This window comes from Plectropomus leopardus, chromosome 1 (genome assembly GCF_008729295.1).
Source record: "Plectropomus leopardus isolate mb chromosome 1, YSFRI_Pleo_2.0, whole genome shotgun sequence".
Taxonomy (NCBI): domain Eukaryota; kingdom Metazoa; phylum Chordata; class Actinopteri; order Perciformes; family Serranidae; genus Plectropomus; species Plectropomus leopardus.
The window spans coordinates 21,501,661-21,514,022 of NC_056463.1; the positions used below are offsets into that span (position 1 = coordinate 21,501,661).

Sequence of the window (12,362 nt, forward strand, 5' to 3'; positions counted from 1 at the left end):
AATTAAATGTTGTGATTGAACACGGTGTTTCTTTCTCTTTTTTTAATAGTTTCAACTGTAATCAATACGGATTTGATATACTTTCTGTCTACTTCATTTCATTTATCTGACACCTAGGCTATATTTAGATATTACGTTGCATATTAAAACTTTTCGTTCAAAATATTTTGTTTATAAAATATGATGAATTGTAAAGTAAAGTAGTTAGAATCTGTTCCACTTCGACCTGCTGCAATATATGGTACTTTTATGTGAATAAAAATAATATCACATCAAATCTGGGGGCTTCTTCTGCTGCCACTGTAGATTGAGTTAACAGACTTATTGGTAAGATTAAAGTAAAAAGAGACAAAGAAATGTGGAAAACTAAGTGACAGACAAAACTGCAAAAGTCTTGTGTAAAATGTACTTCACAAACGTTAGGGGGGGATTAGGAATAATGAGGTACAGTGGGCTAGTACATCCAAACTGAAAATAAAAGCAGGAATTATTGTTATTATTAGTAGTAGTAATAGTAGTATGCCTGTTTTTAGACACATATATCATTTTTAAATGTTGATGTCCTTTACTAATTCTGTTGATTTAGATAGAAAATTTATTATTATTATTATTATTATTATTAATTTATATGTTGTTATTGTTATTATTATTAGTAGTAGTAGTATGCCTGTTATTAGACTGTCTATTTTTTAAATGTTGATTTGCCTAATTCTGCTGATTTAGATAGAAAATAACATTATTATTATTATTATTATTATATGTTCAGTGACGCTCTCTCTCATCTTCTCTCTCTCTCTCTCTCTCTCTCTCACACACACACACACACACACACACACACACACACACACACACACACACACACACACACTGTGATGTCATATGAAGGGGAGTTTGGGACGGGTCTGGTCTGTCCATTGGAGGACTGGACGGACACAGACTGTTAGAAACGGCTAACGTCAGTTGAACCCCCGCTCCTTTAATCGGACTTTAGTTCACAGTTAAATCAACCATGAGGCTTCGGACCGACACAGGGCCAGTTTTTGGGGCTGTGTGCGGTGACCAGAAGCTCAAACTTTTTTGTAACTGAACCATGGAAACTACTAAAGGAAGCGGACAGCAGCGACAACAAAAAAGTCAGTTGACAAACGGCTCCGCAGCCCGGCAGATAGTAACGGAAGAATGGACGATGTGAAAACTGGCCCGAACCGGGACTGAGCCTCCTGCCCGGGTATCCTCAGGCTACATGTCACCCTCCTCTCCGTGCCAGATGCCTCTGCGGGGCGACGGGGGCTACAAGCCGGCACCGGTGTCCCCTGCTCCGCCTGTCCCACCGAGGAGGGTCAGGGGCTCCGGCAGGACGCGGCGGTCCGGGCAGGGTCAGCGGGAGCCGGAGCAGCGGAGAAGCGGGTGAAGTGTGTGCTGGTTGGGAGACGGAGCTGTGGGGAAAACCAGCCTGGTGGTCAGCTACACCACCAACGGGTATCCCACCGAGTACGTCCCCACCGCGTTTGACAACTTCTCAGGTAAAGAACTAATGTCGGTCTCTTGATACATCCGTGAGTAATGTAATTAATTCACTATAAAGGGGAGACCGGGGTCGGTTGGTACACTTGTCACGCTCTTAAATATATATCTGGCATAGGCTAATTTACAGTATGCTTATCAACAGCTAATTAAATTTTAAGGTCTCAGATACTAATAAATATGTTTTAATGTACTAAAATCTATAGCCTAATCTGTAGACACACACCTCAACAAACACAACCCAGCTCCTCTACTCATGATTTTTTTCTTTTTCTTTTTTTTTTTTTGCAGTTTATATCTGCTGTATCAAAATCAGAATTATGCCAGTTGAATCGGATTAGACTGTTCAATACCAATATTTGACGATTCATTTTGTTTCTCCATACAACATTGTTTGTCGACTCTAGATATCAACAAGCCAGAGACTGTGTTTTTTTTTTAACTTGCTGTGAGCTGTAAATTCATCACTTGTTCACCTTACGGTGGCGTCGCTCTCTCCCTCTGTGCTGCTGCCTGCATGTCTGCAGCTGCAAAGAGTTTTGTAAAGTCAAGAGGATTCACTCTGCAAACAAAATCTTTGACCAAAACATCCCCAGAAGAAGCCAAAAATGACTGCTCAACTTGAAGCAATCTCAGTCCACTGAGGGTCTCTGACTGATGATTCGAGTCTTTGACTTTCAAGGGACAGTCCTATTATTAATAATACTGTTGATAATTGTTCATTTATTGACCCTAAACAATCTTAAATTACTTTGCTTTTCGAAGACAGAAATGTGTTAACGTTTACACTGTATATCTATTATTGAGGTTGTTTTGATGCTTTAGGAACTTTGAATTAAATTGTTTTCTAAAATTAAGTGATTTAAAGTCATGCTGTGCATTGGTGCCAACCAGACCCAACATGGGGATGGTTGGCACAATGTTAACAAAAAAATTAAGCATCACATGGAAACAATTTGAAGATTTGTTTCAAACAAGAACCATTAAACATAATCATTGGAATGTCTAGTCATTCCTGCCGTTGCCAATTCCAAAAATAGTCATTAACAATATATACGTTAATTACATCTTTAAAGGAGTTTTAACCTCTTGAAATACAGCTATAGTTACAAATGTTAATATGACAAGTGTGTGGTTATCAGTCCTGCTTACATTTGACTCAACTTTGTGTTGACATTATGTCAGCCAGCTACTGTTACTCATCACAGACTCTCAACTGACTCTCAGATGTTTTAACATAGCGGATTAGCACAGGTGATGAATGCAGACATTTTGATGTCAGCCTAAATAAACAAAAAATAGCTATGTGTCTACCAACCCCATTCTCCCCTATGTGTGAATGAACACATGTCACCCTATGGAAATATAATCCTAAATCATAGCTTCACAATTAAATGTAGACTACGAGGAGACGGGGTGTTTAACAGCTGCTAAAGGCATGCCATTTATGAATGGGCCAGCTATCAATAAATTTGATTAATTAATCTATCTTTCCCTCAGTAAAAATGTCAAATATAATTAACATTTCACTTCATGTGAGCTTTGTAGTCCATTATGTAACCACTTTGAAGTCATAAACAGGAACTGTTTTGATATTTGTCATTTTTAATGATTTAAATAAGTTACAGAATTGATTAATATTCTGTTGATTGGCCAGTCACTTCAGTGACTCATCTTTCCTTCACTGTATTAACTTTAATCTAGTTAAATAGTTACCGGCTGTTGTTTTCAGATTGTGTGACTGTTTTTTTTCCAGTGTCTCATGGTGTGTGTGTGTGGTGTGTGTTTGTTGTTTAGCGGTGGTATCGGTGGACGGGCAGCCAGTCAAACTACAACTCTGTGACACAGCCGGACAGGTCAGTGATCTCACACACACACACACACACACACACACACACACACACACTTCATGTACACACAGGAGGAGAGGGCAGCAGTATTTCCTGTTGTTTTATTTGTGTTTGAAACAATGCCTCTGAGCAGAGGAAGCTATGAAGACAGAACAATACTCTTTTCTGTTCTGTTTTTCTTTCTTTCTGGTATGAGATAGAAATTATTGTTTTTGTTTTGTGTTTTTGTTGTTGCATTTTTGCCTTTATTTGATAATTGACAGTGTAGAGCTACACAGGAAACACGGGAGGAAATGCAGCAAAGTTCCTTGTCTGGAATCAAACCTCGATCAAATTGCACGGTACCATCCCAACAATTAGTCTACCCCACAAAAGTTTGCATTATTGGAATTCAGAATTCAAAAATGTTGCTACAGTTGGAGTTTTCATATACATACATCAATGTTTTGCTTTTCTATCTATTTTAAAGTACCAACATGATGTACATAAGGATGATTGGCAGATAGAGCAAGACTAGTCCTTCACTCATTTCAGGGCCAGAGCAGTTGTGTCTTGGCAGAGGACCACAGCCTGCCTCTTTAGAAACTGATTTTTTTTTTAGGATTTTAAGAGCGGCGGCACTTTAACAGAATACAGAAAACTGTCTGAAACCTGAGGTGCTGTAACCAAGCAAAAGGAAGAATGCTATCAACAAGTTTGGTAAAAAGATTAAGAGCTGTTAAGCTGGTCGTTGCCTTCTTCCTCTCATGCCTTTGAAATAAATCAAGCCAGTTTGCTCACATTTCTGGCAAGAGGGTCCCCAGTTCGAACCTGGGTTGAAGCGAGGTTCGGACCTTGGGCGGGGGGGCCTTTTGTGCGGAGTTTGCATGTTCTCCCTGTGTCTGCGTGAGTGTTCTCCAGGATCTCCGGCTTCCTCCCACATTTCAGGGTCAGGTTAATAGGTGACTCTAAATTGCCCGAAGGTGTGGATGTGAGTGTGAATGGTTGTCTGTCTATATGTGTCAGCCCTGAAATACTGGTGGGTGTACCCCGCCTCTCACCCAATGACAGCTGGGATAGGCTCCAGCCCCTCCACGACCCTTACGAGGACAAGCGGTTATGGACAATGAATGAATGAATGAATTATATAGAGTGATACTTTCTTTTTCTTTTTTCTGAGAAGTAGTTTCTGTAATAGGCAATAATTGGACAAATAAAGAGCAAAAAAGACTATACCTGAAGTAAACATGTTTACAATGGATATACAGTAGCTGTAGTGTTCATCTAGATATGCTCAGTTTCTGTCAGGAAATTGTCTGGTAGGTTTTTCCCAGGCAGGAAAAGTCCTGTGACACACAGGAAGTGATGCATTTTATATCTCTGCAGCAGCAGCTTTTGTCAAAAATAAGTAAAAAAAAAAATCTATAAAAATCTTCTTAGAGTGAGCTTGAACTGGTTAGAGCTAGTGTTTAACTTGAAAAAAGTTATGGAATCTGTTACAAGATAATATGGATAAAGAATCAGCTCACGTTATATAAACACTCAAAAGCTGTTTTTGTGCATCAGTTTGTTTACAGATATGATGTCAGAATAAATGGGAGGATCACAGGCAGAGGAAGGAGAGAGTCGGAGATGAAAGTCAGGCAGGAGAAATGAGACATGTTGTCTTAGTTAATCATCTGTCACTGAAAACAGACAGTGCTCAGTAGCACCAGTAACTCTGTCAGGACAGACAGGATTGGCAGATGTTGTAGATTCCTCCTTGTGTCAATAATTTCTCTCTTTTTATCCAAATACTCTTAAAACGGTTACTGTGTTGCTTTGTAAAACCTATTCATCCTCAACACTTCCCTCTCTCCCAACGTCTCCAGGATGAGTTTGACAAGCTGCGGCCGCTGTGTTACACCAGTGCAGATGTGTTCCTGCTGTGCTTCAGCGTCGTCAGTCCCGCCTCCTTCCAGAACATTCCTGAAAAGTGGGTTCCAGAGATCCGGAGACACGCACCCTTCGCTCCGCTCGTCCTCGTAGGAACACAGTGCGACCTCCGAGAAGATGTCAAGGTGAAACAAAACCACTAGCATTAACTAGAGGCTGTAACTCTTCATGATCGAAATGACAATTTTACAATAGCATCACTTTAACAGGCACTTTTTTTCTCCCAGCAGACAATTTGACATGTCAAAATAGTAGTAGGAACAGGTGTATTAACTGTCCCTGTAAGCCACTAAATGTGACCTTTCACCAATATGAATACAACTCTTTTGACAAAATATTTGTGTTATTGTTAATAATATATTGTTTGCAAAAATGCCAATGATTTGCTAGTTTTGTGAGCATCTTTTACTGTGTTTGTGTTGGGTGCATTTGGCTCTCAGGATTGATTTTCCTTGATATCATAACAATTTTGAATGTTTAGAGGAAAAGTAGCTACAAGAATGAGATTCCAGGACGCTCACCAAATATTCAAAAATGATCACGTTAATACTGATGGAAAAAAACACTGCTACTTTCCTGTCTCTCTGACTAATAAATCAGCAGATCCAAGATCAACAAAATAGGCCTTTGTTAATATTACGAGTGTAAATCACAAGTTTCAGTATGATTTGATATTATATAAATTCTTTGGAAAATGATGCGATATTTGCTGATATTATAAAGTCTACCTCAATACAATTTTTATTCAATTCAGGGGCCTGCGATCGATAGGAGAAGATATTAGTAAATATCCCCATTGTCTTTTTCTTGGCTGCTCACCATTATCTTCTTGGTGCTCGGCCGTTAGCACTGTTTAAATGTTTCAGAAGGAGGTGTGCTTGGATTCAAATGGTGACACAGAAATTTCAAAATAAAGGCATATCTTAAAGATGAAAATATGCATCAGTGGTATTGGATTGTTGATCACTGAAACAATCCAGATCAATGTATTGTTGCACCCGTCTTCAACAAAGTGCTTCCTCCTCTCTTTAGGTTCTCATTGACCTGGCTAAGTACCGGGAGCGACCTGTGGATCCAGCAGACGCCCGGGACTGTGCGATGGAGATTGGAGCTGTGGCCTACATGGAGTGCTCTTCCCTGACCCAAAAAAATTTGAAAGAAGTGTTTGACACAGCCATACTGGCTAGCCTGCAGAACTACAGCTCCCATAAGCGCACAAGAGGGAAACAGAAACGGCGCAAAAAGCAAAGGCAGACACCGGACAAGATGAAGAGTCTGTCCAAGTCATGGTGGAAAAGGTACTGCTGCGTGGCCTAGAGCAGACCTGCTGCGGTGAGTCTGTGTCTGAGACTCTGATGTTGACTTTTTCCTGGTCTGGATTCAGCAGGTTTGGGTTCTCCCCAGACTCGCTTTCAGTTTGGGTTTTTCTCTAATGGAGGCTGATGTTGAGCAGGACCTCGACTGGACTCTGGCTGGGAACCAAAGTAAGACTGACACAGATTTAAATGGTTTTCTTTTTTTTTTTTTATTCAAAGAGGGGTTTGAAGTCTCATCATGGATGAGTTTTAATACTGAACTCTAACAAAACCTGCTCTGAATATACTGCAGTGTCCCTTTTTCTAACCTGCTTTTAATCTTAGCCTGCCTCCAGTAGGAGCCATCTGCAAGAGAAGGTACTCCTGCCTCTACTGGAGTTAAACTGGTATGAACTGGGACTAGGAGAAGACGCTCTCTATGCCATGGTGGATGTGACAATTTTGCTCATGATTAGACATCTCCAGATTTAAACAAGAACAGTGTCGTCTGTGTTAAACACATAAAATATAACATTTGTTTTGTCTGGTGTTGTCATAATTAACTTCCCAACATAGTATGGTTGTAAGTACGCTTGTTATGTCGCCTGAAGCTGCATCTAAACTTCCTTTGTCTGGCGTGTTTTCAACACTCATGATTAGAAAGAACTGCTGAATCATATAGAGCTTACCTAAAATCAAACTTTGTCCTTATATTTGTAAAAAAAGAAAAAGAATAGAAGAAGCCATTTTGGACTTTCTGACCTAGAAAGTTCACCTGACGTGATTTGAATCAAAACATCAAAGAAATTCTAGAGCTTCTTGTATCAGTGTTGCTCTAATGAAGGACTTTATTAGCAGCTATTAGTTTGACTCTGCTCACATGCAGAGTTTACTGTAGTGCATCTGAAACCTGCATCATGGTTTACTTATAACTCTTCTCTTATTTTTGGCTCCATCTTAACTTTTTATGAAGTTATTTTGGTTTGTCATGCGGTTTCCATCATGTCCTGCCACTGTCAGGCCCAGAATGAAGCCAGATAGTGGAATTGTTTTGTGAGGTTCAGACATAAGGCTTATATTCTGTCTTATTTGCAGCAGGACTCAGGTAAATGTCTTTTTTCCCATGACGATAAAAAGTTCATCATCCTCATCTATTCATCATTAGTACTGAAGGTCTCTGCTGTCTACGTTGTGGACTGTAGACCAGCTCACAATTGACCTTAACCTGACAGGAGGACATTTTGTAATTTCCATATTTGTCACGTTGTTCCACAAGCCACAACTTTAGCCAAGTGACTTCTGTAGAGGCCTTTTTCACGTGCAACAAAAGAATTCAGTCTAAAACAGAAAATTCCAGGACTTGAAATGTTCATCCTGTGAACCAGTAACTTGCATCCGCAGGCTGAAGGTAAAAGGCAGGCTAACACTATACTAGTTTCAGATATTTGTCCTGCTTGGTGTCTGTTTGATTTATCTTTTGTACACTGAAACAGCCTTACTGTAAATGTGAGCACTTAACAGAATTAGATCAACCAAGTGCTCTTTGCATGTGTTTAAATTTACAGAATGGGCTCAGCTGTTTGTTTCTGTGGGTTTGCAGTGAGAAAACAACTCAGAACAAACAAAGATGGGTTTTATTTCTTAGCTTTTCAATGCATATGTGTATCTAAGACTGTGAAGTTTTAATTATGTGAAGTCAGTGAATTCTTTTCTTAGTACGTATAAACTGTAGTTTGTCATGTCTATTGCTCTGCATTTGTTCCCTTTCCCCAAAATATGCTTTACTACAATGGTAACCTTTGGTAATTTCTACCCCTCTGCATCCATAATACTTTAATAATACAGACATTCACTGTCCGTCTTGTGGCTACTGTCTATTAGTTCTGCAGCCTGTTCTCTTTACAATAGATTAAGTTGTTGTAAAGCAGAAATAAAAAGAAACTGAGGCTGCCACACCTTCCATTGTACATTGTAGTTACTAAAACCAGACCAAAATCCAATAATTTACAACCATTTCTCTACAGTGCCTTCATCTGAATGGCTCTTTGTATTGGATTCACTGCAGCAGAGAGGAAAAAGGGTGCAACCAGGTTGTAATGGACTTAAGAAAGATCTGCTGTTATTTAGTGTGCAACAAAACAATTGATGTTGATCATACATAAACACAAAAAAATAATTTCCATGCTTGCATGTCACTTTAACTGTGACCTAACCCCCTGTTTAGAATCCAGGTACAAACAAAACCTTTGTCTGACCAGTAACCCAGAGGCTATAAGACGAGGTTAAAGGTTCAGGGTGAACAGTGTTCACTAATGAATTTTTCCCTCTCACAACAGTGTTTCATATGACAACTAATATTCTGCTACTTTTGTTCTTATTTCTGCAAGTTATTATAATCCTGTGTTTCTTATGGTATTCCTGGCAAAGTAAAACAAAACAAAAAACAAAAACAATCCTGCCTTGGAGGTTTTTTCATGATTTCTGGGCTAAAAGTTGTGTTGTTGTTTGAGTTTGAAATAGCTGTTAGTTTAGCGATAGGAAAGCTGTAAACTCTGGGCTAAAAGGCGTCTGAGCCCAGGATTAAGTTTAGAGTTAAAACCCTGCTAATTGTGCAGAAGTGAAGCTGACGAGCATCACATTTGTCTGGTGTGAAATGGAGTGAGCTGCGGTGTGCCTCAAAATTCAATCAACAATAATTTCTGTTAAATGTTGTGTGGAGAAAAGGTGTTTGTTAAAAGTTAAACAAAAATGTTTTTTGTAAAGTTAATGCATTTGCTGCCACAACATGGACAATCATGGTGGAGGATTACAATTCTGTGTAATACTTTCACCTAATTAGTTAACCACTCTCTTTTAAACATTTCTGTTATGCACGATTAAATGTCCTACCCAACTACAGCTTAATCTTTACACCAAAATTTGGTGTCTTTCAGACTTTTCTGCAAAAATGCACTTGTAACCCAAACTGACCTGCAGATTTTTCTACAATCTGGCAGCAAGTTGTGTAGTAATACATGTATGCACACAATGAGAGAATTTAATAGAAATCATGTTTCAACTCGAAATGTTGATTTTAGTGTAAAACTGAGCCTCGATTTGAAGACAGTGCGTTACTGGAGCAGTTGGGTAGTTTTCTGCTGAAGATGTGACGGGGACTGAATGGTCTCACTGTGTGGATGTTTTACTCATGATAGCAAATGCATTGTTTCTTGCTTGAGGGGGAAAAAAGGCATAATAAGTTGCTTGTCTTGCTGTTTGTGTGCAGTCTTAGCTGATGGTGGATTTAAGTAGGGTAAAGGTCACATGGACCCTGATGATAGCTTATGTTTCCTCTGTCAGGTCTGATCAGTTTTGCCTGCTTACATAATTCACAGGGAGCACAGTAAAGTTTTTTATCACAGTGTTTGTTTGCATGCAGCATGTGGCTGCTTTTATACTGCGAATAACTGTTAGATTATTCCTGTTTCAATATGTTAAAACAGCATGAGTGAGGAAAACAATATCGTACATGTGTCTGACAAGGGCCCGAGGATGACTCCTTCTTTGTTTTGGTTCTCCTCTCTTTATCCAGCCTGTAATAACCTCTAAGCTTATGGTATAATCCTTTAAAGGAACACAAAATGAGCATTTATAAATCAATTAGTCATGCTGTGTCGCCTTGAATTTGTGAAGAAAACTTTTTTTTGCATGCCTCCACAGAACAAATTGCAAACATTCTAATTTATTGATTAAGGACCACATTTAACAACAGCAAAAAAATATCAAAACATCCACTGACAAACGCTCACAAAACTTGAGCAGTATAATCCAAGTTTCCTTTATCCATGCGTATGCTCAGTACTTCTCAAACACATGTATTTTCACTAGAAAACCTTGGTTAAAATGAGTTGTGTGAGAGTTTGTAAAGAAATGTTTTAACACAGTTTTGCTGTTTTGTTCCCTAATTTATCAATAAATCAATACGTTTGCAGTTTCCTGAGATATTTGAAAAAGTTTTCTTCACAAATTCCAATATAACCTCATACAACGGTTTGCATGATATCCTACAAAAATGCAATCACAACAGTTGATATGATAACGTGAAGATATGGAGGTTAGGTTTGGGCCAGAAAGGTTGCTGTGATCATCATCTAAGACCTTACGGGAGAGCCTCCTTCTTTACTACCGTCAACACTGGTCACATGATCACAGTCTTCCAAAATACGCTGGTAATACACAAAGTGGCGGCTCTTGATTACATGGGATATGTATGAATTTTGGCGCAGTACTCTTTGCAGGACAATGTACTAACATTGCACGAGAACAACCTGCAAATTCACACTGATTTGATATAGTGGCCACTTTGTGCTTGACGTATTTCTTTAAAGCGAGTCCATTGGCCACATGCGAACAGAGTTTAAAAGTAATGCGAGTACAGAAGAGTCAGAAATTTTTAAACTGAATTTAGCAAAAGCTATTGCAGACTACATAAGGCTGTAGTAGTAAAACTCTTAAGTATGTTGAATAAATATGCTGCACTTCTTCGCTTTTCAATTTAAAATTTTCTGTTTAAGACTAAGATTGTGTCTTTTCTTTTTTCACAAGTTATATATTCTGACTTTAATGTTTTAACTGCTTCCCAGGAGCCAGAATAGGCTGTTGATCCACAGCAGTGTGAGTCCTGTATGACAGATGGACGGCTTTGTAATGTTGAACAGATGGGTTTCTGAAAGTGAACTATTGTGTTTAAAGACAGTCAAGAAGAGACGTGATGGTGACCGTCTATGAGACGGACAAAGAAATGTGCTGCAAAGTTGTTTTGTTGAGGGTCGGACAGAAATGTTAATGCTCTGTGTTCGGGACAGGTGCAAAGTCTGGATGTGGATTGGGAAATATGAACATGAAATAGTTTCTGCGTGTGAGAGGCCTCGGATTACTGTAAGCAAATCAGTTTTTGTAGACTTTTATTCCCACACATTCCTAATTGTTGATTGCACAAGAATATCCTGTAAAGCCCAGTGAGTTAAAACAAAAGCAGACAGCCTGGGGAAACAGACAGAACGGTTCATTCTTGAGATTTCATTGTTTTATTGAGCTTGATACCCCCTGAAGCACACCTGAGCTCACTCACATGGCGCACCAGCTGAGAGCTTCTTTGAGGAAACCACCCCACTCGGCCTGTGTGAAACATCATTTTTCCTGCATGTAAAAACATTGTAACAGCTGCTGCCATCTGCTCACACTGAACCTCTGTTTAATCGAGGACGTCAGTCAAAGGAAGAAGTGTTTGTACAGAAGTTTTATACGCTGAGAAATAAAGAATATTGTGTATGATACATGCTGTGTGTTGTTGATTTTAGGCTCAGTGCTGAGTGGTGGGACTGGGAATGTATGTGTGTGTTTAAATATAACTTGTGAGCGTCAGCTGTAAATGAGAACGTTTTGTTTTTGGTTACATCTGTAAATAGAATTTGTCTATATCATATGTGCATATTTCTGTGTCTGCTCACATACACGATTTTATGAATTTTACTCAAAAGAGTCAGCATGGTCAGAAGGAAGGTGAAACACGTGTAAAACAGGGCCTCAACTCATTTTTAAAACACATTTTGAACAGGTTTTTTCATGTTGTTGTGGCTGCAGTGATGTTTGGGAATTGTACTGTGTGCTTTGTGATAACCAAATGCAACAACCATGCTATGCTCAGCTGATGCACATCAGGAGAGAGGGGATAAGATGAATGGGATGTTTGGGGGCATGGAGACACACACACACACACACACACACACACACATACACA

The 12,362-nt window shown here is 39.2% G+C and overlaps 1 protein-coding gene across 1 annotated transcript; it reads left to right on the plus strand.

The window, feature by feature from the left end:
* Positions 1–1,109: 1,109 nt before the first annotated feature.
* On the plus strand, positions 1,110–11,898 carry rhoua (ras homolog family member Ua). The gene is given in 6 exon segments (XM_042498635.1): positions 1,110–1,348; positions 1,351–1,425; positions 1,427–1,523; positions 3,322–3,380; positions 5,225–5,413; positions 6,321–11,898. Coding segments are annotated over 6 exon segments (810 nt in total). The 5' UTR covers positions 1,110–1,243; the 3' UTR covers positions 6,606–11,898.
* Positions 11,899–12,362: the final 464 nt, after the last annotated feature.